Source organism: Corvus moneduloides, chromosome 2 (genome assembly GCF_009650955.1).
Source record: "Corvus moneduloides isolate bCorMon1 chromosome 2, bCorMon1.pri, whole genome shotgun sequence".
Taxonomy (NCBI): Eukaryota; Metazoa; Chordata; class Aves; order Passeriformes; family Corvidae; genus Corvus; species Corvus moneduloides.
The window spans coordinates 109,828,199-109,854,543 of NC_045477.1; the positions used below are offsets into that span (position 1 = coordinate 109,828,199).

The 26,345-nt window shown below is 41.8% G+C and overlaps 1 protein-coding gene across 41 annotated transcripts in view; it reads right to left on the minus strand.

The window, feature by feature from the left end:
- The window catches only part of LOC116440251 (collagen alpha-1(III) chain-like), a 295,630-nt gene that overhangs the window by 265,271 nt on the left and 4,014 nt on the right, over positions 1–26,345 (minus strand). For 39 of the 41 annotated variants that reach the window (XR_004238482.1, XR_004238504.1, XR_004238492.1 and 36 more), the window contains exon 2: positions 23,657–23,736. The exons of the other annotated variants lie outside the window; for them this stretch is intronic. Coding sequence is in view for 1 of the 39 variants with exons in the window: in XM_032100816.1 (XP_031956707.1) it covers positions 23,657–23,736 (80 nt within the window). In the remaining 38 variants the exon portion in view is untranslated. The remainder of the gene's footprint in view (positions 1–23,656; positions 23,737–26,345) is intronic. 41 annotated transcript variants of the gene reach the window in all.

Here is a 26,345-nt window from a genome sequence, read left to right on the forward strand (position 1 = left end):
GAAAATTTGTCACCATATGCATGCAGTGCTGAGGTGTGATATGATGTGGCTTTCTGGAGCCACTGCAATTAGTCAGTGATACACAAAATGAGGAGTCATGGTAAGTGCACAGAAAACACAAGCAAGGCCACCCAACAAGCAGCTGAATTTTCGAAGTGCTGCTTAAACTCTTACAGGCGGTTCTATGAACAGTGGGACAGCCCAAGGTCAGAGATGCAGGATACAGTTTCAGAGACGTGGTGGGGAAACATCTTCTCTTAGAGTCCATCTCACATACACAACTTTGAAAGCTGTCATTTTAATTGCAGACTTTTGTTACATTTCCTCTTCCTAGCTACTCTTCTTTTCCCAAGTGAAATAAAAGTGGTGCCTGACAGGCTGTTTGGAAGATTAGGGATTTCTTTGTTTTTTGCTCTTAATGTTCTCGCTGAATTTATTTATAGCTTGGCTGGTTATTAGAATTTGTTCCATATGGTAATCTGGCAATGCCAACACAAGGATTTAAAATTAAAAAATAGATTATTTCAGCAAGAAATATAAAGAATATTTTTGTGATTTGGAAATTCACTCAAAAGTATTGGGACACACACTTTAACCCAGCTTTTCAGGAGAGAAGTGAGGGAGGAAAGTAGCCAGAGGGTAAATAGGAGACTATATAAAAGTAGAAATTTTCTTTCATGTTGTTGGAAAGTGGCCCAAAAGCTCATTGTGTTGAAGCCTACTTCAACAAGAGGAAAGAAGACAGCTTTTCTGGATTAGAGGGTTTTCCAGTCTTCTGCTTCTGTAGAAAATGCAGCTATGAACCCCTGGGAGGAGAGCAAAAAGGAAACAGTCCAGGAAGCAAACAATTTGGATCCAAACTAAGACAAATTAGATACATGCCCATATAACAGAAAATACTAATAAATTACATGGTTTCAGTTTTAAGCATATAGAGAAAAGGCTGTTCTGCAATGCCAAGGGGACAATAAGAAATAAGAAATTATATACATCTAGGTTACCTTGAAAATTATGCTTTAATGTTTCAAATGGCATAGTAATACTACAATGCAGGTTTTTGACCCCTGCTTCAAAGATGCCTGGACTAGAGTTGACCAAAAATCTCAGATACACATTTGATGAGGGGGCTTTGACTAGAAAAGAGAATGTCCCGCTTTGTAACTGGTTAGAATAGAGATTTGGTTTGCAGCCTACCTTCAGCATAAATTTATAAAAAAAGGAAACACACAAGCAAAACATAACAAAACAGAAAACAGATTTCCAAGTCCCACATGCTTTTGAATAAGTATGTCACAATTTCCCCAGAGTATTCAAACCAGGATGGCAGCAGCACTGGAAAAATATATTGCACAGACAGCATCAGTAAGTGAAAATTATATTTTTATTACCAATAAAGTAAAAAGTCTGAAATCACAGAAAAAGTACTTTTCCCACACGGACAAATTATTAAAAAATAAACTCATTTAAAGTGAAGACAACATTCTCTATTCCTCCAATTTCAACAATGGAGACCGATATGTAGAACAGAAAAGACTGATCAGTACAATCTTTGCCAAATTCTGAACAAAATTGTACAGGATTCAATATTATCACTAGCAGTAAGGTCAATGTGACATTCAAATATGACTGATTGCAGCCATAAGGTTTGCTTTTTTGATTTCAGAGTCTTTTGTAAATCCAAGTAAAAATACATAGAAAGCAGGTGTGCTGCTGATTTTGTTTCTATTTTGGCCAATGTGCAAAATAACAGTATCCAGTAGCATCAGTCAAAAAATACAGGTATTAGTGTACTGATAAGGAAATGAATCTTTGGGTTTCATTTCCTCACCTTGCACTTAAAGGAACAAAGGAGTTTGTTACAAAACTAGTCCTAAGAGAAGTGCTGACACATACTGCTCTCGGTTTCAAGACTTTTAAAAGGCATTCAGTTATTGTGTTAGACAGAGTTTTGAACAAAGGCCAAGATTTGTGAGCTTTTACAGAAGTCAGTGAGAGCTGGTTGGCTTATGGGGTCCAGGAAGAAAACAAAACTGTTCCAGAGAAGGGGGCCTGACACACAGAGATGGGACATCATCTGGCTTGATTATTGGGTTGCTGCTATCAACAAGACCCAGCCAAGGGTCCCCAGGTCCATCAGAGAGATGGTGATCTGTCCCAGTCTCTGGGGATCCCCTCTGAGCCAAGCAGCAAGGGAGTGCTGGTCTTCTCTGCCCAGCACACAGAGGAAGTGGCACAACACACTGAGGGACAGCGTTATGGTGGGTCAAATAATCCCATCCCTGTCTGCACCTACACAGTGACAGAGCCCTGAGGCACATATCCCAAGCAGCCTGTCCACCAGGAACACATCCATCACCCTCCAGTGAAGCGAAGAGATGAGTGAGTGCAGGGAGGGACAGAAATATTACGCTGTTCTTGGACAGCAAGAAACCCTGCTGTAGGAAATGGCACAATTGCCAGTGGTGGTTTAAACCAGCTCAATACACCTGAAGAGAAAGCAGATAATACATCAGTAAAACCACAATGGATATTAGAAGTGCTCAGGCAAATTTTGTACTCCATATATGAGGGGAGAAGAAGTCCTGTGCTCTTCCCCTACTCCAGCAAAATCCGTGTGATTTTCATGCCTTACTAATTCATTCAATAGTTTTCTCTTCAACACATCTCAACTGTCATTAAGGTTACACCAATTACAAGGACAATCCCTTGCTTGTATGAAAACATATCTTTATATTTACAACTGTTCACACTTTAAGACTGCCTGGCAAACCAAAGCACAATGAGTTTAACAATTACAGGTTTGTTTCTTGCAGCAATCAAAGGTAAATGATCCTTTTCTGTTCCAGTCTTTCATGCTGATACCAAACTGGGAAATGCTCTAGGCAGGTGGGACCACAAATTCCCGGAAAAAATTCCTCTTTTCTCTGCCCTAGTCAGTGGGCAGGTCAGGGTCAGAGGCTATTGCAACACAGAAGGGGAAGCCAACTAAATTCTAATATTTCCTTTTATTCCCCCATGAAATTTCTTCCTGAGACATACTTTCACATACATGTTTTATAAAAGTGTAAAGGTAAAAGAGATTTTAAGGTCATAATAGGGAACAGCACATCTGTGAAAATTCAATTTTTGTGTAAGTATATGCTGCATTTTCTAGTTTCTTCCCTGATCCTGCAGAAGTCAGGATCTAGTGCTTGCCATCTCATGTATGCACCAGTTTTTCATTTGCCACATCCTTTTACAGTGAATGCAGTGCTAATAATGTTCTTATCCCTTCCAATAGAGCGCATTGCAGCAGTAAGAATACTTCAGGCAAAATAGGATTATCACATCTTACATCCACAGCACAGGACATGTAAGGTCAAAAATTTCCCTTGATTATGGATATCCCAGTTGAGATACCACCCACCTCATTTTTTGAGACTACTTAGCATTCTCTCTGCTATTGTGCTGACAGCAAAAACTTTATGCACTGCAGTTATGGCCATGAGCGCTCTGTATTTTCTAAAATAAGATCCCAAGAACATTTAGTCTAACAAAAAATTAATGACAAGCTTGAGTCGATGAGAGTGGGGTTAGTGGGTGTACTGGCATTATAGAAACACCAGCAGAGAGATTGCCAAGATCTCCTTAAAGGTGCTCACCTCTCCCCAGAAGGAAACCACTCGTCCCCTCCTCCTCCAGTCCCCCATATCATTCACACTAGCCAGATCTCAAAAAAGATGCACTTTGGTGTCAGGACCACTCCTCCAACCGACCATTCCTTGACACAATTCAAAAATAAGCACAGTTTCCCTGCAGAGAGAGCTGCCATGGTGCTTAGCCATGCATTGCTGCAGATGGGTTTATGTTATTTCCAGTTCACACCACTGAACAGGGAGGTCTCCTGCCAGCAACAGACACAGTGCCAGGATGAGATCTGTAGTGTGGATTGTGGACCCTGCTCAAGTGTTTACATGAGTCTCCCAAATAGGAGCACAGAGATTTTTCCCACCAGCTGACAAAGGATGATAAAGTGGAAATGAGAGCAGCTCCTTCCAGTTCCTCTGCACACAGTCTGTCAAAGTTATAAGCAAGCAGGTCTGTGGGACAGCAGTGCTTTCTGTCCTGCCACAGAAAAACAGGCAGGACCTTTGAACTTCATGGAGGATCAGTGAAGAAAAAGGGAAGAGGCTTGGGTATAATCTAGTCCATGAAATTAAAAAGTATTCGGGATGAGATGTGTGGGACACAAAACAATCACTGCCCATAGCTGTGTTCTACCTGGGGAAAAGGGCTGAGAGGAACCAGTTTTATTACCCCATGACTTATCTGAGCCAGGGGAAATACAGGGACACTTCTGACATGGATCATTATCAGTGAAACTGCATAGCTCCTACCACAGCGTGTTCACAGCACATCCCTGAGAGACACAACTCTGCCTCTCAATGGTCTGCAAATGAATGAATTCCAGGAAAAATTATACGCTGCTCTTGTTCTTATATGTAGTCTTGTTCTACTCCACAGGCACGAAATCCTTGCTGCCTGGCCTGGAAAGAGAGGTGAAGTTTAGCACTCCTCTCTGGCAAAAACTTTGCCAGTGAGGCATCCAGCATTCCAAGAAGTCCGGAGGAAACACTATCAAAAACGCCAGCAGAACCTGCTGCCTGCTGCTTTCGTCATGACTTCTCTGGTCGAGAAGGGATTAGCCTTCCTACACTGCAGAAAATGGATGGTGATGAGGGAGGATATAAAGTGGTAAATGAGTGGACAAGATGGACACATCAACCACTCAGGGCTGTAGCTTCCATATGCTAACACAGGAAAAGAAAGAGAAAGCTCTCAAGGAAGTATCAGCATGTAATCCTGATGACAGAGCATTATACTGGATGCTGCACCCAATTTCTTCCAAGAAGAGAAATAATGGTTACAAGAGTAGGAATTCCCTGCTGCAGGACTGCAGAAAAACCTCAGAGTATTTCTTCATTCGTGGCAGGGTTTAAAAGACAGTGCCTATTGGCTCTGGCACAGCTAGTGTATGTGCACACACACAAGCACACACAGCAGACTCAGCCCTTCTGTCCTGTAGTACTAAAACAATATTTGCAAAAGCCTAGAAAACCCTCAGCTCCTGTCCCATGGGACACTCAGACAAACCATAAAAGTGTGTCTGAACGTATTTCTGGCTTCCCACATTTCTGTGCTGCTCAGCATTCTTCTTGAGTCTACCCCAGATCTTCGAGTCCATACATACACTCTCTGGAGGCCTGCAAAACACTCTCTGAGCAAGCATTGAAACACATGGCTTCAGTCTTCTGAAACTATTACAGCTTAAAACATTGGAGCAAAACAAATGAAAAGGGGGAACTGTATAGCCTGAAATCCATGCATGCAAAGGTTCCAGCAACGGAAGTGGGGTCTCCAGTGCAAAATGAAATTCAGCCCTCACCTCGTCTTTAACTTCATTCAAAACCTTCACTGCTTAATGATCAGTAACATTTCATAAAGCTGCTCTGTCTGTGAGTCACAGTGGCTGTTCAGACACACATACATGTGTGTGGGACAGTACAGCGCAGCATGGGAGACTGCAATCACAGGGAAAATGAGTAGCATTCACAGGCATCACAGAGCTGCAGCAGGAAGCAGTTCTGCAGCGACCTTACAGCTCTCCGTAATACCTCAAGAGCTGCTGTTTTCTCTTATGAGCACCACCTGGAGAAGTCTGGAGCCAATCACTGTCTTCAAGGAAAAAAATTCCTCCATATCATGTCTTGTCTCCAGTGAAAAACACCACTATAGCATCATTAACCTGAAGGATATGAATAGAATTCCTGTAGTATTAAATATTTTAGGCTTATAAGATAGGTGTGTGTCAGGGTTCCTTCCCTCCACCATGTAGCCCTGGGAGAGGGGCCCTGAGGGCACAGACACGGGGTTTCCCTGCCCCTGCTCAGCCTCGTTCCCCACTGGTTGGTTTGTGTTCCCTGCGCGGGCAAGGACCCTCGGGTCCCGTGACTGGAACAGTTCCTGGGCAGAGATCCCGGCCATGCGGCTGGAGAAATAAACATCTCTGAAATATCTATCAAGAATTGGTCCATATGTATTTCTTTCCCACAGGCCTCGTTGTCTGATACGCGTGTTACAGTATCCACACTGCAACAAATGGTAGAGAACATGGGCAGACACCGATCCCTAAGGACAGAAAATTCATGAGTAAAAACCGCTCTAGATCTCTCTCTTCTCACCTTGGTTTGGATATTCTCTCTGGACTATGGAAGAATCATGGGAAATGTGGCTCTCTGAACCACAGAAAGAAATGTACCTAGAAGTTAAAGGAATCCTTGAACAGCAAAAACAAGAAAGTATTTGTTCTGGGAGATCTAGAACATTTTTTTAACTGGCTTTTCAAAAATTTCTTCTATATTTCTCGAGACTTACTTTTTGATATTAATCTTCCTGGAACTATTTACGGGTGGTTTTGGTCCAAGATCTTGTGTGAGATGAAGGATCAAACAGAACATGCATTAGTGATTGAACCCCTCTGTGGATGCCTTGTAATCACTGAAGCTCTTCAAGAGCATTTGTATGGTCCCATTACCCCTAGAGCAGAGGATGGCCATAATCCCGTGGCCGAGACTGTGCAGCCACCATCCCAGGAGCGCGTGACTGCAGCCGTGCCAGTGGAGGTGCCTGCGCTGGATGTGCCCGGCCCCCTCGGGAGCGCGCACCTTACTGTGGACCCCATCCGTCTCGAGGTCTGCGGCCGCTAGACCGCGAGTGAGGGACCGATGCCGCAGGCGCCGCGGGTGCCGTGGGCCACGAGCAGCCAGGAACCGGGCATCGGCGTGGCAGGCCGCTCTGAGCACACGGCTCGGAGAGCCCTGCGGAGGGAGAAGCGGCGGTTTCCACAGCGACACGAGAAGCCGCGCAGCGCAGCGCCGAGCCAAAACGGGGCTGCACTCAAGGCGGTGTGGAGTTGACGGAGCGGAACCGCTCACAGGGCACAGAGCCAGCGGCGATGGCAACGCGGGGCCGCGCAGAGCCCAGACACGCGCCAGAGCAGCGCCGCTCGGAGAGCGCGGAGCAGCCGCAACGCGGAGGCCCGGCCGAGACGTCGGAGTCAGCGAGGCGGCGGCCACGCGGGACCAGCACCCACGACGAACACGCAAGCACGTGATAGGAGAAATTGTAGCAATGAAAATCACAGGAACTGTGAAATGGTACAATGTCAAAAACAACTATGGATTTATAACACGAGATGACACAGGGGAAGATTCATTCATCCACAGAACTGCCATCAAAAGGAATAACCCTAAAAATTACCTGCAAAGTGTAGGAGATGGAGAAGTTGTACAGTTTGATATAGTGCAAGGAAAGAAGGGTTTTCAAGTAGCGAACGTTACTGGGCCTGGAGGTATTCCAGTCAAAGGCAGCTGTTATGCACAAAATTATAAACAATATCCATCCCAGCAATTTCCCTACCCACAGCCTGCTTTCCCCTTTTACCCCATACCCAGTATGAAGCCCTTCCTAAGTTTACCCTATCCCCAGTTTATTCCTAATCCGTTTTTCACCCCATGGCTTCCCTATACAATTCCCTTTCCCTACAATTCCTCTCTGATGCCAAGGGGGGGATGAAAAGGGGGAGGGAAGAAATTAAACCCTCTCCTGCCTCAGTTTCCCCAAAAAGCATGCCCGGAGAGTTCTGTCTCCCTTCTGTCAGCCCTAAGATGTTCCACAGAATCTGTTTGGACATTTAAAGACTCAGGAGGGGGGTTTGTTTTGTTTTGAAACTGTCCTTGTTGTTTTCAATGTTAAGTTTTACATCTCCTTTTATTAAAAATAAATGGGTGAAATGTGGAGTCCCTCCCCCCCGCCATGTAGCCCTGAGGGGAGAGACACAGGGTTTCCCTGCCCCCGGCCAGCCTCGTTCCCCATTGGTTGTTTTGTGTTCCCCTGCACGGGCAAGGACCCTCAGGTCCCGTGATTGCCTCAGTTCCTCGGCAGAGCCCCGGCCATGCAGCTGGAGAAATAAACATCTCTCTGAAACAGCTATCAAGAATCCCACGGGCCTCCTTGTTTGATATGCGTGTTACAGTATCCTCACTGTAGCAGGTGTGACCAGGCTTATTTATTGACAAATTTATTTCTCAAATATTTCTTCTGGTTCCTAGAAGATGCCCAAGCTGCTTGGCACCAGTCACAGCTGTGCTGGGCACCATGCTAACAAGTGAAGAAAATACATGGTCATGGTGCAGTGTAAACTTTTTGGTCGGCCTAGAGAGATCACACAAATGATAGATACCTTGCAACCACTGCCTGTGACACTGATTGATACCAACAGCCCAAACAGATAACACATAATGCTTTGTAGGTGTCCTGGGGCAGCTCTCAAGTCTCCCTGTCCTATTCATTAAGGCTCAACCCAGAACTCTTCCAGCACTGTTGTCACACTTTCTCCCTCAGCACAGATAAGGCTGCTGCTCCCTTGATGAGTCTGTACTTATGTTCTTTACCAAAATATAGACTAACACACTGCCATCACCCCCCACTTAACCACTGTCAGTGGGAAAGAACTGCAAGTAGAGACAGTCACTTTATGACGCAGAAGAAGAAAGAGGTGCAAGAGCTATTAACTATTTGAAAATTAACTATGTATCTCTCAGGCTGGGAGAACCAGAAGATGAGGCACTTGCCCTAACAGCATCAGCAGAGTCCCCAGAAAGGAAAGTTGAGTTTGATGCAAAGCCCTGTGCGCCTGTTCCTTTGCTGCAGATGATCCCACAGGACCCCTGCCATTCCCTACAATGCCTTGGGACATTCTTGTACTCTGCTCTGCAATGGGAAGTGGCAGCTGCTCCTCCCCAGGACAGCCTGGTCTTGAATCCTCTTAGCTGCAACTTCATGTTCTTACAATCAGGCACTGTGTCCAAACATCTTTTGGTTTATTTTGTTGTTTTATTTATAAAAGATAAACACCTCATGGGAAAGACAGGCAGGCAAAACACAAATCTACATCCTTTCTGCATTTATTAAAAATTGTGAAAAGCAAATAAATGTTTTGCTGGGAAAAGTAAATGTTCCAGCAGTCAAATATGATCTCATTCTGGTACAGTGTTCATATGTTAGTTGAGTCTCACAATGCCGTTTCAGACACCTGCATGCTGTGTGCATCTCTATTTCTCTCTTCTCCCGTATTTACGCATAACATATTTAAGATACGGACACTGCTGGCAGAAGAGAGAGCAGAAACTGCTCTTATAAACACATCAGTAGTCATGGAATTTCAGAGCCTAAAGAGAGAGTTGATAATTTCAATACCACAAACCAGCACATTCCCCAGTGGCAATATATTTCTAGCATCACTAAGAACTACATGTTCTTCCCACAGTTATTTTCTTCTGCATCTGTAACACCTTGTTTTCTGTAGCCATTTCATTGTGAATGGAGAGACAGTCAGGAAACAGCTCTGGATGGAGAGGGAAACAATCCTTGAAAACCTTGTGTCACTTTCTGATCTTGTTGCTGCAATTTTAGGAATGGAGGTGGCCAGCTTGTTTGCCTTATAACACACAGGAAAAGACTACAACTATGAGCTACAGCCTGCTAGATTTTCTACAACATCCCAAGACCAGAAGGAAATTAATATTACCAAGAAATATATAGAATATCTTCTTCATTATAGAAAGGAACTGTGCTGAGGACTATTAGATGGCCCGTAATCAACAACCTGAAGAACTGGCTAACTAAGACATTTATTTGAAAATTTCACGGAAGTGCCAGTGTTAGAGAGCACTGCAATGGAGAGTTTGATCAACTCCAGTGTTAGAGGAAAATGCCATCCATGTTTGTAAATGCATGACCAGAGAGCCCACTCAAGCTGCTGTAATATCTGGTGCAGTTCTGATACTGTAGTCGAGGTAGCTGATAATAACATTGTTTCAAAGTGATTACCAGGAGTTATCTGTACAGCTAGAGAGGGAAAATTTCTATTGTGTGTGTCTTCAGAGAACAGGTACAACAGCCTCATGCAAATACACGTGCCTTTGTTTCTCTCCCTTTACAAGACTACCCTCCATAGCACTCCATCTCTTCCCTTACCATCTTCCAGTGAAAGACAGCCCTAAAGTCTCTTTTGTTTGTGCCAATCCTTGCAAAAATACCTTTCTTTTGATCTAAGGGCTGCCTCTCTTTGTGAACTCTTCCAACTGAACATCCCATGAAATCAGTCCATTAGTCCTTCTTGAAGCACATACCCTCTGTACACACAACTTTGTTGTAGCTGCACAGAGCCCAAAGCCTCAGCCCAGCAGCTAAGGGACTCTGGCTGACCTTCTCATCATAAGCATGTGTTGCAACACCACTAAAGTGTTCACACCATCCATAATACACAAGGTATTAAGGAGTTCTCAGCATAATTTCTCAGTGTGACTTCTCACAGTAACACCCTGTCTCTTGAAGATGACTACTACTGCACTATTTACTTTCTGGATAGGAAATAAAACCACTTGAATTATAAGGAGAAAGAATTTAACTAAACCTAAGAAAATAATTTTTCTTAAAGTAATACCAATTGTGTGAGTTTCTTTGCATGCATACAGTGCACAATACACACACAGAGTTTGAATCTTTAGTAAATTAAAGAAAAAATGTCACTGCTCAAGAAGCTGCAGCAAAGTCCTAAAAAGTGCAGAGTTCTACTGTTTTTCTTCTCTCCTTTCTTCTGTCATAGATCCTGTAATACTGATTTTGTCCCTGCTTCCAGTTGCTATAGATGGTGGGTGATTAAGATTTAATTCACAACCATTTATGCTAGCATGTCTTGAGACAAATCTGTAAAGGTAAATTGGGTGCATTCATTTAAGTCTCAGACATCAAAGAAACTAAGATGAACCTTAAGCAGATTGCTTTTCAAAAACTAATTTTAAAGCTAGTCTCATGTTTTTGATCATTCTGAGCTGGAGGTAACTCAAATCATTTTCTCTCCATCTAACCTTCAGCCTTGCTCACTGTTCTTCCCATGTGCTGAATGAGAAAGGAGATCAGCAGATCAATTACTTAAAGCCTGTTGTAAAATGGCTGCATGCATTTTATAAGATTCATATTTGCTGTGGAGGATGATCAGTACAGATATTTATCATGTAGTGAGGATGCAGCAGAAAGATTAATTCTTGGAAGTAATTCAGCCTGACGGATAAGGTACTATGCAGATACTGTCCATGTATCAAACCATATCCTGCACACTAAGATAGACAAGGCTGTTCACACACAGCAGTTTTGGAATCATGTTTTGGAATCATGTCCTCTGATAAATATGCCTAGTCCTGACCTGGCTGCAAGAGTGCAAACACTGAATCCAAATAATGCTGTAATTCCTGCCTCCAGCCCCACCTTTCTTCAAAGAGAGAAGCAAAGTACAGCTCAAAGACTATCTGAGGTCTGAACACGGTCTTTGCCCCTTCCAGCAAAACAGCTGCCAGTTTCACTTTGTCAAAGGTCTCTCTTCAAAATGTGCTCTTCTGCATTGATATAGTTCCTGTGCTACCTATAAACAAGGAAGTTTGAATATCCTTTTAAATTCAGAAATCCCACAATACAGAAGTCACTGAAGCCAATTTTTTGAAGTCCTTTTGTTTTTCTTAAATTTAGGATTCTTAATGTCTTTGCTGTCCCAACAGATAGGTAGCTAAAAGGAAGGCAAACTGTTTAAAAAGAAAAAGGGGGATATGAGGAAACCGTACAACAAAGTAACTACAAATGGGGCACTGCTGTAGGACTCCATTTTTGAGACACAGGAGCAAATAACTCAGACTGTCCAAGGCAATATGACGGAGCACGGAATTTTTGGCACGTAACAGTCTCATGATGAATGAAAACACAAATAAAAATCAATGGCTGAGTTGTTCAAAGAACAAATTTTCCCTAGCAGTAAAAAGACTTGAATACTGGCTGCCAGCCTAATTTCATTAGGAAATGCATTCCAATTAATGGAAGATCTGCAAACAAGAGATAATTACTAAGGCGAGACAGAGGAAAGGCCTTACAGCCTTTCAGCCTCTCTTCTTTGGCTGCAGCTTGCCCTTTTCTCCATCCAATTCATTACAGATGGGGTTCATTGGAATTCTGTAAGTGTATTTTCCAACCTCCTCCCCATTCCTGCTGCAGAGGACTCTCCTTGCCTGCTTCTGTCATTGGCCTCATCCCCCATAAACACTATGTACTGAGAAGTTTCCCATGCTAGGGAGGGATGTGTTTGTTCTCACATCTCAGCGTCTGAATGCCAGTTGTGCCATTATTTTTGTGCTACTTGTTCATATTCATTTTGATCCTACATTTCCTCTGCCAAATTAAATACTGGCACAGACAGGTGCCTGAAATCAAAGTTGCGCCTGCTTATGCTCTGGCAAATTTAGCTTTTTCACTTCCATGATTTCATTTCCCAGGAAAACAGCAATTATGTAACCTTGGTAGAAACAGAGGCCAACAATATTAAGCTCACAACTGCACTCCTTTCACCCCAAGGGCTTCTTTCAATGGGAGGATGGAAAGTTTCTTAAAACCAAACAAGCCACCCGGACCTTTTGTTTTAACAGACATGCTTCCCTATTCTATCTGCACGTAGGCAGACAGTTGAGGTACTTTGCCTCCCTCACGTCGTCCCCTTGAACGCTGGGCTCTTACAAAGTGTCTCTGCCATGTCTTTCTCACAATCAATATGGGCCTTGACCCATAGGATATTGGACAGCCCGTCATGAAGGTGTGCAAATTAGTGCCTTCTGCAGAGCTCAGCAGTGAGGAGGAACCACCCCTGAAGTCCCTCCACTGCACACCAGAAGATGCTGCTGCCAGGGACAAGGATGCTTGGCAGGAGCTGCATCTCACTTGGGTTTTTTACCCTGCAGCTCTGCAGAAAACACTCAGTTACATCCATCTATACAGCGAATGAAGCCTAAGTGGCTGCAACTCCATTCTCTTGCTCTCTGATGTGCAGCACGAGCTGATTGTCCATGGACCCAGTGACTGCTATGTTAGCTCACACGGGCCAGCATGGCACCCGAGGGCTCAGCACTAACTGGGCTGCTGCCAGCTAGCCTGGGTATGGAAACATGTGGGTCAAGTCTACGAAAACCAACAGCAACATGAGCATAAAGACAACCCTATTGCTTTTGGGAGACATAAATCTCAGCAGGACACCCACTTCACCATCTGTTTACATTTAACTTACTTATTTGAAAACTCAAGAGTCTGTCCACAGCTACCACATGGCATTACATACTTGCAATATCTTTCCTAACAGGCAAAAAGAAAGGGTAAGCAGAAAAAAAGCACTGGGTTTCACAGAATCATAGAATTGTTATGGTTGGGAAAGACCTTTAAGATCAAGTCCAACCATCAACCTAGCACTGCCACCATCTTCACCATTAAACCATGTCCTCATGTGCCATATCGTCATGTTATTTGAACACTTCCAGGGATGCTGACTCACCCACCTCCCTGGACTGCCTTTTCCAATGTTTTACCACCCTGTCTTTGAAAAAACTTTTCCTAGTATCTAAGCTAAACCAACCCTGGTGCAACTTAAGGTCACTTCCTCTCATCCTGTCACTTGTTACTGGGAGAAGAGACCAAGTCCCACCTGGCTACACCCTGCTTTTGAGAGCAATAAGGTCTCTCCTGAGCCTCCTTTTCTACACACCAAACAACCCCAGATCCCTTAGCAGCTCCTCTTAGGACTTGCACTCTTGCCCCTTCACCAGCTTTGTTGCCCTTCTCTGGACTTGCTCCAGGGTTTGCAAGGGATAAAGGCCTAATTTACCAATGCTAATAAGCTGAGGCACTGATTAAAAAAAAAAAAAGAAAGAAAAAACCAAAACAAACAAAACAAAACAAAAAAAGAATCAGACAAAAAAAACAGCCTATACCACAGACAGCAGTAGCACTATGTTAACTACTGTGATGCCATACAGTGCCTGTTTCCAGAGGCTGATCAGCTCACTATGTGCATTTTAGACATGGCTCTGCAGTTCTGAAGTGTTGGGTCAGATGTGTAATACATCTTTCTCTCCCACTGTGGCGATAAGAGATCATCATTTTAAAGGTCTTCCCTGGCATGGCTGCCAGGGTGTTTGTCTGAGTTGCAGTGGTATTTTTGGAGACAAAGACTTGGACGGGGCGCAGGACAGGTGGCCTGGCAGCAGTGGTAGGAAGCTATCAAACCGCGCAGCGTACATTTCAAAACACAAACCAGAGGAAGAGGAGATAAATCATTTACTGTATTTAACTTAGCATATTGCTACTTTTTGTGACTCATATAGTCTTGCGGAAGACTACCCAGACAGGTTAAGCCAAGTTTGAAAGAAAGACGATGTAAAGTTTACAGACTGCCAGGCATTTGTGAAGTTAGTATGCATAAATGCATAGAGGCAGCAGCGAAAACAACAAAATTGAAAATGGGGAGGAATCTGTATCAGCCCATCTTCCTTCACTCTCCATGGGTTTCAAGGACCTTTCTATGCTTCATTGGTCAAAAATAAACCTGAACCATCCTCTGAAGGCCAGTGCAAAGAGGCAACAGCCAGAAAAAAGCATCAGTACCTTGCACTCCACCTGAAGAGTCTGTTCACAGCACTGCTGTTGGTTGTACCAGGCAAAGCAAGTCCCCACCCTCCTTCCAGTTGCAGGGCTGGACACCTGCCACCATGTCACCAGGTCATTTGGCCAGAGCTGGTGTGCACCCACAGCACAGTCAAGCCACAGGTGGCCCTGACCTGCAGCCCAGGTGCACACAGGAACCATCCGGAACCACATCCACAGCAGGACTGAGAGTGCAGGAAAGCTGGGGCTCAGTGGAAAATGTCTCACACAGCACCTCTGTGCTGTGCCCAAGCCTTGAGCACAGCTCCCACAGACACTTGTGTATCCCACAGCTGATTACCCTCTTACTGAAGGTCTTCTCAGCAGCAGACAGCAAAAAGAATTCTGACTGAACTGAAAAGGTATCCTTCTGTTTCTGGGGTACTTAGAGCCTCCAACTCAGCATGTCACTAGAGATGTACTTGTGGTGTGCAGGGGGCTGTCAGGCACATCTGACCAGACTACACATGATGTGAGATTTGCAAACCCAGGCAAAGTGCACAAGGTTTTCCCTCTCAGCCCAATTCAAGTCCAAAAATTCCAAACTAGGGCCTCCTTGGGAAGACTGCACTGGATAGCAATTCTTTTGAAGGCAGTTAGTTTTAATCCAGTTACCAAGAGCTACACTAATTCTGTGTTCTTCATTTTAAGCTGAATTCCTTGAAAAACAGGATTTTCTGCACACTGGCACTTTTGTCCCCATGCTTTCAAACATGCAGGCTGTTCTCAGCTAAATATGACAAAGGGGAGGCATCACCAACCTGCTGAAATTCAACAAGATTCAAGACAGATGCGGCCAGACAAGGGAAGCCCAAACTGCAGTCCCTATACAAGAAAAAATAATCCCATTAAAACAACCACAATGCCAGATACTAGAGTGCTCACAGGGTGGAGAGATTTTATTGCAGCTTAGCAGTGCGTAAAGCTTCAAGCAGACCTCATTGCTAGTTAGTCACAGGGTAATGCAAATACAAGACAACACTACGAAAACAATCTTGTGCAGAGCTGCCCCCATCTCACAGAACAATTTATGAAAAAATTAGGATGTCACACAATGCTTCCTGCCCTGCAGCATGTGGAATTATCTTTACCAGACAAACTTATAAGAGAAGTCATCAGCTATACTTGGCTAGACATTTTCCCTGCATCCTTCAATAATTTATATTGCATTCATAAATTTACTGACTGGGCTGTCTCTCTCTCCCCCTGACCCATCTCAGCCTGGCCCAGAATGGACACCAGAATAACCTGCTATCATTTCCAGGGTCATCACAACAAGTGTGCCCTTGCAATCTCTCATTCTTTTATTGCAAATGCACACTGTTCCCATGCCGGGTTCTTTCTTCCATCTGAGTCAGGAGAATGAATCATCAAAAATGCTATTGTCAAATGCTTTCTATGAATTATGCTCTGCACTGCAGTGGCTTGCTCTGCTCAGGATTCTCTAGTTTATTGGTATTTCTCCGTGGGATTGCTTTTTGAAATCACTGAACCAAAGTCTGATTATCCCCAAAAGGGGGCAGCCCATTTTAAGCCATTTTTAATGGGCATGAAATTGAAAGCATAAGCCAGTTTGTTACAAGACTGATGTCAAAAAGTAACATCCCCATAGGTGTCCAGAAAATATTATTCCAAAAATATGGAAGATGTATTATATATAGACATTATATAACTCAGCAACACCTGATACCCGTAAGCTCCAGGAGCACATGTACCAACACACAATACCAGCTGCTGTATTTCTCAGCCTCACTTTGTTTCAAGGGCATTTGCTCACATCGGGTACCTGAGGTACAGAAGAGAACAAAGCGTTGCTGCTGATCTTTGATGTACAAGTTTATCCTATTAATATTCTTTAGCAAGTACAGACCATTAAGAATTCTGTGTGGGTTTTGATCCCTCTGACCCTGACTGGGGTAGGAACTGAAGGTGCTGAACGACCTAAGTGAACCAAAACCTGCACCTCCTATAAACCATGCGTACACCAAAATTAGGCATCCTTGCTTATTATTTTGATGTTGAATAAATAATACAAAAGACAAAAATATTGTAAAAAAAGCAGAGTCTAGAAACTAAAACTAGATAGTCTGAGTCTAGAAACAAGGCATATGGTTTGAACAATGAGAGCTTACGAAATGAGAAGTCCAGTACAGCAGAAGCCGAATTACATCTGTGTATTAATTCTTCTTTGAAGCTACTCTTTCTCAAGACTTTAAATTGTTAAGATTTTTTTTTTTAAGGTTGCATGCCTGTGACAGGCAATTCATGTCACAAATAGAAAGTTATTTCCGTTATTTTCAATTTCACTGCTTTTCACCCAAATAAGTAGTCCCCCAAAATTGCTCTGCAAAAGCTTGTATTAGATCCTCCGTCATTTACCCCTGGCAGATCAAAGCTAGATGACTTTCTAGCAATACAGAGTCAGATGCAAGAATCCCTAGATCTCTTTCATTCTGTAAGTCAGACTAGAGAAAAACAGGTATTTTCCTTCTTAGTGTCTACAACATGAAAGTCCTGATCACTTTTTCTTATCTTTAACCAGCTGTTAAAGCTAGGTCCTAATGAAAATAGCATCCTAAGACAATTATTTCTTTAAACAATAACATCTTTAGAGTGCCAGGAAAGAATATCATTTCCTACCAAACTCCACCTATGCTACAAGACACAGAATATATTATGAGAAAATAATTATATCGGGCCTTAGGAATGTAAAAATTGAAAAAAAAACAGAAGTGATAACATTCCCTGTGTAATGATTGTAAGGAGACCAGAAAATGGCATTAAGTATATCCATTCTCATGACAAAGGCTGTAATGAGAAAAAGAAAAGTGAAAAACTAATCTGCTTCAGAAGTCTGCATGATCTGATCATCCATCAGTTACCTATTCCAATCATGTAGGCAAGAGTTTCTGTCTACAGAGCAAATCCACTCTGATAGTTAATCCTGTTGTCTTGTAGCTACCCCTGAACACCTGAGGATACAAAGTATTATGTCCCTGTGTAGCACTGTTCAGATCTAGTTTAACAATTCCACTCATCAAATCCTTGCCATGTACGTATCTCCTTGAAGAACACAGAGGATGGCAATCCCATCTCAGCCACATATTGATTTCATTCCAAGCTGATGTAGCAGGAGCCCAGCTTCCAGGTCTGTCTTACTCCTTTGCAGCTGCTTCTACCAACACACTCCCTGCACAGCAGGAGGCTGAAGCCACAGCTTTAGCTCTTCCTCACGCTATCAGCTGCTTAGTGGAATGTTCTAGGTCATGAACATTTGCAAATTAAACATCATAATGGGATCTCTGAACTACCAGATAATCAGACTAAATCTCTTTTTCTGAAAATTACATACCTCAACTGATACAGAAATTAAAACGCAATAAATAGGATACAACCTTTCCCACCTGTGCAGTACTGTTGGACTGTGAAATTCCCTTCACTGTTTGAAGTACCTAGTTTCTAAAGGCCAGTAACTCTTCATCACATTTTGGTTTGTAGTCTGGAAAAGGCCTCTTTTTTTTCTTGCAAACATACCTCTTTTGTGATCTCATTTTTTCTTTCACCTGCCTTTTGACACACAGACCTTTTGAATGTGACAGTGGTTGTTATTCCTTTCCGGTTTTTCATCATTTTTTCTTTGAAATTAGCATTCCAGTTTGTAGAAATAAAAAGCACCTCATATACTAACTTCAGCATGCCCATTTATTTATAGCTTGTGCATTTTATTCCTCCCCTACTAGGCATCTTCTTCATTGGGGCTTTCAATTACATAGAATTTCATCTCAGCAGAACTTTTTATTACATGGTGCTCAGATCAAATAGTAAGCCACAGAAGATCTTTATAGACAGAGTACACTGCATTTAATATATGTGGGATATGAAAGATTTTGTATATAAACAGCTTTTTAGCCCTAAGTAATGTATTTCCAGTAACGTTTTTTTTTACTGAACTAATATCTTCTCAATTATCTACAGATCAACACAGCTGATCTATTTCCTTAAAAATCATACATATGTAATTTAATATCATAATAACCTTCAAATGTAAAGCCTTTTCAATGTAACTATTTAGCTTCTCATGTCTTATAAAGATATTCATCAGAGAACATGATTCCAAAACAGATTTCAGACTACAGAAATCCTTTCCTTTGTGCAGAATAAATATTCATATACTCACAGAAACACCACTTAAAGAATTTAGGAGACATTAGGAAACGTTTTCCATCCAGAGGAAATAGCATTTTAAAAAAAGAAGTAAAATGTTCTCCTGATTTTGATTCAGTTACATGGAACCACAAAACAGCAGTAGATTTTTAGTTACATACGGAAAAGGGTCTTTGTCATATCATTCTTCCCTTTATCAGTCTATCTTCAAATACCACCATCAACAACCTCACCATTTCACTTTTTTATATTCTTCTCCTGCTCTTTATCTTCCCTTCATATTTTAAGAAATAAGGGGTTTTGGCATTAAGAAAATTCTTTGTAGTTCTTTAACTTTGTAAGCTTTTCTGCCCTTGGCCACAGAAGACCTTCAGTCCTAGACAACTTCTCCAGGAATTATCTTTTCCTTGTTAATTTTATTCATGTAAATACAACATTTAGCTATAAACATATATATGAACACACATACACATGGACCCATCTGTATTTACCTCTCCCTGAACCAGCCTTGAGCTGGCAACATGTGCCTCCCAGAACTAAGAAAGCGGGCTGGGGTTAAAGCTATGACAACATGTCGTAAGATGTGAATTTGCATCAAGGGAAGACACAGCTCAGCCACTTCCAAAAAAAGCACATCAAGTGCACTTTATTTAATATATTTCTTCAAATAAAGTGTTTGAGCAGCAGAGGAACTGCTGGGAGCTCAAGCTCAAGCACGCTGCACTGTGCCCCTGCTCCCAGGGCTCTGCCCTGGCATGCTCTACCTGACGCACAAGACTTGCCCAGCACAGATACACTGACGGTGGCTGGGGCCTGCCCATGTCCCATGGCATGCACAGGCCTATTGTTTTCAGTCAGCTGCTTACAATCACTCGTAAGTCTGTCAAGATTCATGAGCACTTCTTAAATACAATTGTGGGAACAGAAGTTCAACTTCCATGCCATTTTGCTCCATGACAAATAGCGCTGATCTTTAAAGCTTGGAAAAAAAGAATATTTTTATGACCTCATTGCAGTTTTCTCTGTGCTGTGACCCTGATGTTTGTGGAAAGGGCAATGAATCACATACCATACATCTTGCTAATCCTTTCAGTCCTTGTGTTTAGGAATCATCCATAAATAGCTACTGGTCATAGAAAATACTCATGCACCTAAGGCTGGGTGCTAGATTGCAACCAGAAAGTTCCTAATCAGTATTGCTCTTGGCATGTATGCCTATGACATTGGTATGTGTTTCTTTTCCACCAAGGTTGGTCACTATCTTTCATATAGATGATTTAATATCATCTGTAAAATGCTCTGAACAGAGGTATCAGACAGGCGAACAGAAGTTCTCTCAGGTAGGCTTGCAATGCCTGCTGGTGGGAAGGTCACTGGAATACAGACATGTACAGCAGGAGCACTCTTGTCTTCTCATCAAGGGCAATGATAGTCCTGGCTACACATGAGACAGCCACAGCCAGGTTCATTCTTCCGGCAAGATAGAGAAAATAGAAAGAGATAAGGATAGTCATTTTTAGACTGTAACACTGAAAGACCAACACACAAGACTAAGAACACTACACTAAGCCCCAGCTGAACAACGCAGTCCTTTATCAGAGGCACCTTCAATCCAGCCGTACAGCAGGAGGGCACAGTTCAGCACAAATTGAGGGGGCAAAAGAAAGCAACTTGATGTTCTTCTTAAGCCTGATGGGAAGTTAACAGTTCTTATAAGAAATTAAACTTGTGGCAAAAATTGGGGAGAAAGGATCATTTTAAGGCATGACTTCATAGAGGAGAAAGAGATAGTTCTACTGATGTTACAAACAGTTCCAATCTGTAAGTGCTGCTGCAACTGCTGGAGAATATAGACTGTGCATGTTGTAGGCTGCTACCACTGGTAAACTGAAAATAGGAATTGAATATAAAAAAAGAGTAGGCTTCCAATGCAGTAACTGCAGTGGGGGTAGGGTGGGGAAGGAAGTATTTTTACGGTAACAGGAAAAAAAATGTAAATTTGTTCTTGCGAACAAACATCAAGGGACACATTTTCTGTTTTTCATAAATTAAAAAAAAAAAAACCTATTTGAAAAAGAATTTATCAACACAGTTTAAAAAATATTCTCAGTATATTCCTAGAGCAAGACCTGAAATTTGGTTATGCATTTGCTCTTGGGTACTTATCAAATTTTGTATTTAGTGGTGTCATCAGCATGGTCCAGTGGATAAAAGAGCAGCTTGAGACTCATAGATACTACCCCTGGCTCTGTTTCTAGGTGATCTCGGCATGTAATTTCAAAGTCCTCTGCAAAGAAGGCCAGCTTCATTATTTTCCATTTTAGTAGGATGGAAGAATAAATTGTTCCAGTGGGCAAAAGTGCAAGAGAAATGGCACATACAATTACTAACTGTACTAACTGTATATTAAATACCTGGATTCAACTGAAGAGCATTTTTCATTGCTTTAGCAAAAAGGTGAAAAACATGCACATGAATATTAACTGTTCTAGATGCAAAACATTTTCATGCATTAGTTTCAGAGCCCTGTCAGTAGTGAATAGCATTAACAAAAGCTGAACACATATTCAGGGCTGTACTTAAATGCAATGGCCTTTCTGAAGATCAAACTTCTAAATTCTTCTGATTCTTGAGAATGTGGAGCAGAACCCGTTTCTGTGCACTGAGATCCTGTGGACTGATCATGATGTCTAAGTTGTAACTCTGAAGTTGTTTTTCCTTTCTGTCACACACCATTTCAATATTTAGAAATTTCAGTATAATCTTAAACAATCACAGCTCTGAAGAGAGCCACAAAATTCTTACAAATGTAAGCAACATAAACATAGTCACAGGAAAACTCTCTACCAAGGCTTTCATACAACCTCTGTCAAGCACAGCACAGAATCTCATCTAGCCCAATGTAAAAACTTCATCTTTGTCCCTTACTGCATTTAGCCAATTCAGAAATCTTGCCTGAGTTGAGCACTACATTCAGCTGCTCTGGTTACAGGCCAAAAACAGCTGCAACAGAGAACAGAAGGAATAATAAGTCAAATTCCTGGTTTCTTTATCCTGGCAATTTAGGAAGTCTCAAGGAACATGGCAAGAGAGCAACAGGAGAGGGGAGTATAGACATTAAGTCTTAAATTCTAAAGCATACACGTGACTTTCCTTGCTTTCATTTCCGCCAACAAAAACCTTCAACATAAAGCCAATTCTTTAATAAAATATCTGAGAAGAGCAAGAGACTACAATAAGTTTCATCAACATTCAGAGACCTGAATAAAGCTCCAAAGTTCTCTAATCAAATAGAGAACCATGGTCCTCTTGGAAATGGCCATAAATTGCACAAAAAACCACCCTGAATTGAGGTAATATTTTTTTATATGACAGAAGTCTCTAAGAGTTCACATCTGAAAAATACAAGTCTTCCGAAAATCAGAGTCCTTTTTAACTAGAATTTATTTTTACATAATGTTTGTACTGTTACTAATATTCCAATGGTGAATTTACTTCACTGTTAAAAAGACAAACCTTGCTTGCTCAGTTTCACCTTCTAGACAGTGCATTTTATTGGACTTGTGTTAGCTACTCTGAAGAATTCCTTTCCCTATGATGAACCAGAACAGGTACTTAAAACAGAGCAAGCGAAACGGGGCCATCCCTCTTTGGTAAATCAAGCAGATGGACCTTGGGGGTCCATTTTTCCAAATCCTTTACTGTCATGACATTATCTAATCCCTTTTCTCCCTCTTAGTAGCAATACAATGTACATGTGCAAAATACTTCTCTACCCTTACTCAGTATTGTCATTACACGTCTAAGAGCCACAGCTCTCAGACTAAAACCTCACTCATGGCACACTACAGCTTGCACCCACTTTACTAACACTGACAGATCCCTTTGCATCAGATAGCTTTTCTCCTTTCTTAAATTTACTGAGGAAAACTGATATTGTTAACATCTAGGTAATCAATAAAGTGCTAAATAGTCATTGCTAATAACTAGTTCTCATAGGATCCAACAGAAAGGCACACACTCAGTAAGGATTCCCCATTTACAGTCATGTTCCATAGCCTGTCTGCCAGCTTTTAGTCCATTTAAGAAGCATCAAATTGATTTCATTTCAGTCTAGACACTTGATCAAAAAATCATGCCTCACAGAAGCATATTATATATTACTTCCAATGCAATGGCATTGATCAAACTGTATTTGTTATCTCTCAAAAAAAGAAAATAAAGATAGGAATAAAAAGGCAGGTTGATAAAATCTGTTTTCCCAAGATCATGGGTGACTAGACTTAAAGAATGATAGGAAGCTTAAATGTAGTCCAGTTAGAGAATTTCTTTCATTTTTTCCAGGACCAGAGCCAAATTGATAGGCTTCCAAATATCCAGAAGATTCCTTTTGAAAGCATTGGTGACAAATTTCCAAGTTCACTGTAATTTCTCCATGTTTCAAAGCTTTATAACCCAAAGAAGTCTACAGTGAATTCTGTAAAAACTTCTGGGTATTGGTCATCAGGTCCAGGTGTTTAAATAAGTCAAACAGGAGCACAACAGCAGCTCACACAGCAGAGGTGGAGGAGGCTGTTACGTGCTTCACCATCACCACCAGCCGAGATACAGTCTCGGTACTTTACTATCCTTTGCTGACACCTGAAGAAGAGACGTAATTCAATGAATACTCTTCTCTAATTCTCATAGACATTTTTCAACCAGCAACAGCCCACTCATTTTTTCAGACTCCTTTTGTTCTGACTAGGCTTCTTTGAAATAAAAAAGAAGACAAGAAAAAGGTATTTCATCCATTATTCCATTCACCATTGAGATATTTGTCTGCCTTTATCAATTTCCTGAAGTACTTAACCTTTATTTTATAGAACCTTCATGCCCCTACCTTCTCACTTGGTGATTTCCATAGCAGTAACTTTTCTGTGTTGGTTTCCTTTGTCTTTTTGGTCATCAAGTCTAACATTCCTAGACAGAAAAAAAAAATGGTTTTCCATTTTTATTTGTCTTGAAACTTGTTTGCAGCACTATGAAGTTGGACATTTTCATAAACCAGTGAGAATAGGGACTTGAATATATTTATTACAGGAGAACAGAATAAAATCATGATCACTTATGCCTAATTAGCTACTCATTAGTGATTTGCATGTCACACAGAGAAGCACTGTAGGAGAGGAAATGCTGTGGTACTGATGACTACAGCTACCATAACACTCAGTACAGAACTTCGCTGTCACGGAAAATCCTTACGTGCATCCCCTGGAGTTCCATTCTCTGCTGTGGAAAATATCACCCAAGAGAAGCTGCTGGTCAAAGGCTCATGGCACAGATGGGGGCTTCTTACAGGCCATACCACAGCTCCTCAAGGAGCAGCAGCACAGACCAGATGGCTCCTGGCTCACCCTGCAGCACCCTGCATGTTCCCTCAGAACAGCCTTTATAATGGCCCTCTGTAACACAGCAGAGCAATTCTGCCTGCAGCCCACCGTCCCAGGAAAGTTAAGTACATCCCATTGGATCCAGGGATATTGTCTTGGCTCTGGCCAGCTGAGACACACACTAGATAGCAGCCTGAATGGCATTTCAAGATAAGATCCCAAAAGAAAAATTCAAGAACAGGGTACAAAAGTCAATGAATATCGGATCCAGTGAGGAAAAGAGATTCTTAACCAGTGTGTGTAAGACTCCACAGTGGATGGACTATATTTATTAATGGTAGTTCGTTATTTATACTATGTCCCAGGACTGTTCTTTCTGCTGTGCAAAGATCAAAAGAAGCCTTTTTACTTTAGCAAGAAAAGAGTAATTTGCTAGATGTCAATGGACTGTGTTTTCTGTTCTTCTGCAAGTTATTCTTGAAGTTATTCTCTGAAGGCTTAAACGGATTGTTCTTTAACCATAATGTTGTTAAAGAAATGCCAGGAAGTTTATTCATGGTTTATTAATACTGCAGAGGGCCCAAAGCAGCAAGATAATGTCCAGACTTCCAAAAAACAGGCTTGCCAACCATCCCGTTGGCCCGCTTCCAATCAAAGGAAGAACATGATAGCCAAGCTGCAGCTACAATGACTTCAGAAACTGCTGAAAAAATAAAAAGTAGAATGATCCAAGACATAGAGCCCTACTCCAATTTTATACACAAACACCAAAAAAAAAAAAAAACCAATCCCAAAATGCCACTCACATTTAACTTGCACCATCACATAAAGTCCAAATTGGGTCTGTAAGAATATTTTTTCCCCAAATGCTTTTTTCAGAGATCAGGTTAGTGTTCTGACACCAAAAGGCAAACCCCCTAACTAATCGCAGTACATTTATTCATCCTACCATATGCTTTCTGTCCCTGCAGAATATTGATAATTCTGTCATCTGGGCTCCTCTTATCTTTTTGATAAATGAGGCTATTGCCTTCCTAACTTATTAAGGCATTTAGCCTCTCCTTTACATTTGAAGCATGTATCTGATATACAAAATAATTATGAATCCCTTCACTAGAAAATTAATTTGGTGAACATCAACTGGACTCAGGTTTGCAGTTTCTGAGATCTTTTAAGATTGCTCACTAACAAGATCACCTGTATTTCTTCTGTCAGGGCCAAACATGTTTCCTTTTCAAGGTTAGTGCTTGCAGATTTTTGTTCATCTCTGGCATGTTACAGGATCAAAAGTGATAGTTTTCCCAAGAAAAGTAGCTCAGCTTCTTCTGAAGGCACATTCTACTATTGATCAGTCACTTTGCTTTCCATGAAAATGAATGACCGTATGAAACATAGAAGTGTGCTATTGTATTCCTTAATAGAGAGAGGCTCCCAGCACAAAGTCCAGGAACAGACTCCAAAGGCATTGCAAGGCTGTCCCTCACCACTGGGGAGGCAGGGGCCAGGGCATGGTACCTTCAACAGAACAGATTCCACTATGCCCATTCCCAAGCATTCAGCTCCTGCCACCAGGCAATGCCTCCTTGCTTCTTACTCCTCCATATTCCAGAGATGAAAGCAGAGATATTTCAAATGTAATTGCCTGTCCCAGTTGTTTCAACTGTTCATAAAGGAAAGAAATTCCTTTATTATAAAAGTTGCCCATAAAATGGTGGCTGTTCAGTATTTCTGCTGGATGAAAACATTTGTCACTAGATGACATTCAGGCAGCCTTTCTTATTTTTCATAACATATGCAATGAGTTTACCTGAGTTTACCAGGGCTCCAAGTCCTGTAAACACAAGGTGTCGATTTTTTAGAGCATTCTCAAATGCAGAACTGCTTCAATAATGCCATACAATTTAAATCCAAGGATTATGTATCAGTGTTTCTTCTGTAATCCTTTTTCTTCAAAGAAATAAAAATTGACTTTATCAAACTGCAGAATCACAAGGAAAAATCTGGGAGCTTGACGGGCAGAAGCCACTCACTTTTCACAGTGCACTGTTCCTCACCATCTCAGTGCCAAAACATTTCTGCAGAGCTGTCACAGGGGAACTTGAGGTAAAATCCCTAAAATGCATATTAAGCAAGAGTTTGGGTATCAGGAGACAGTTATTCTTCCTAATGAGGTCATGAAGAATTTTGTTTTCAAACATA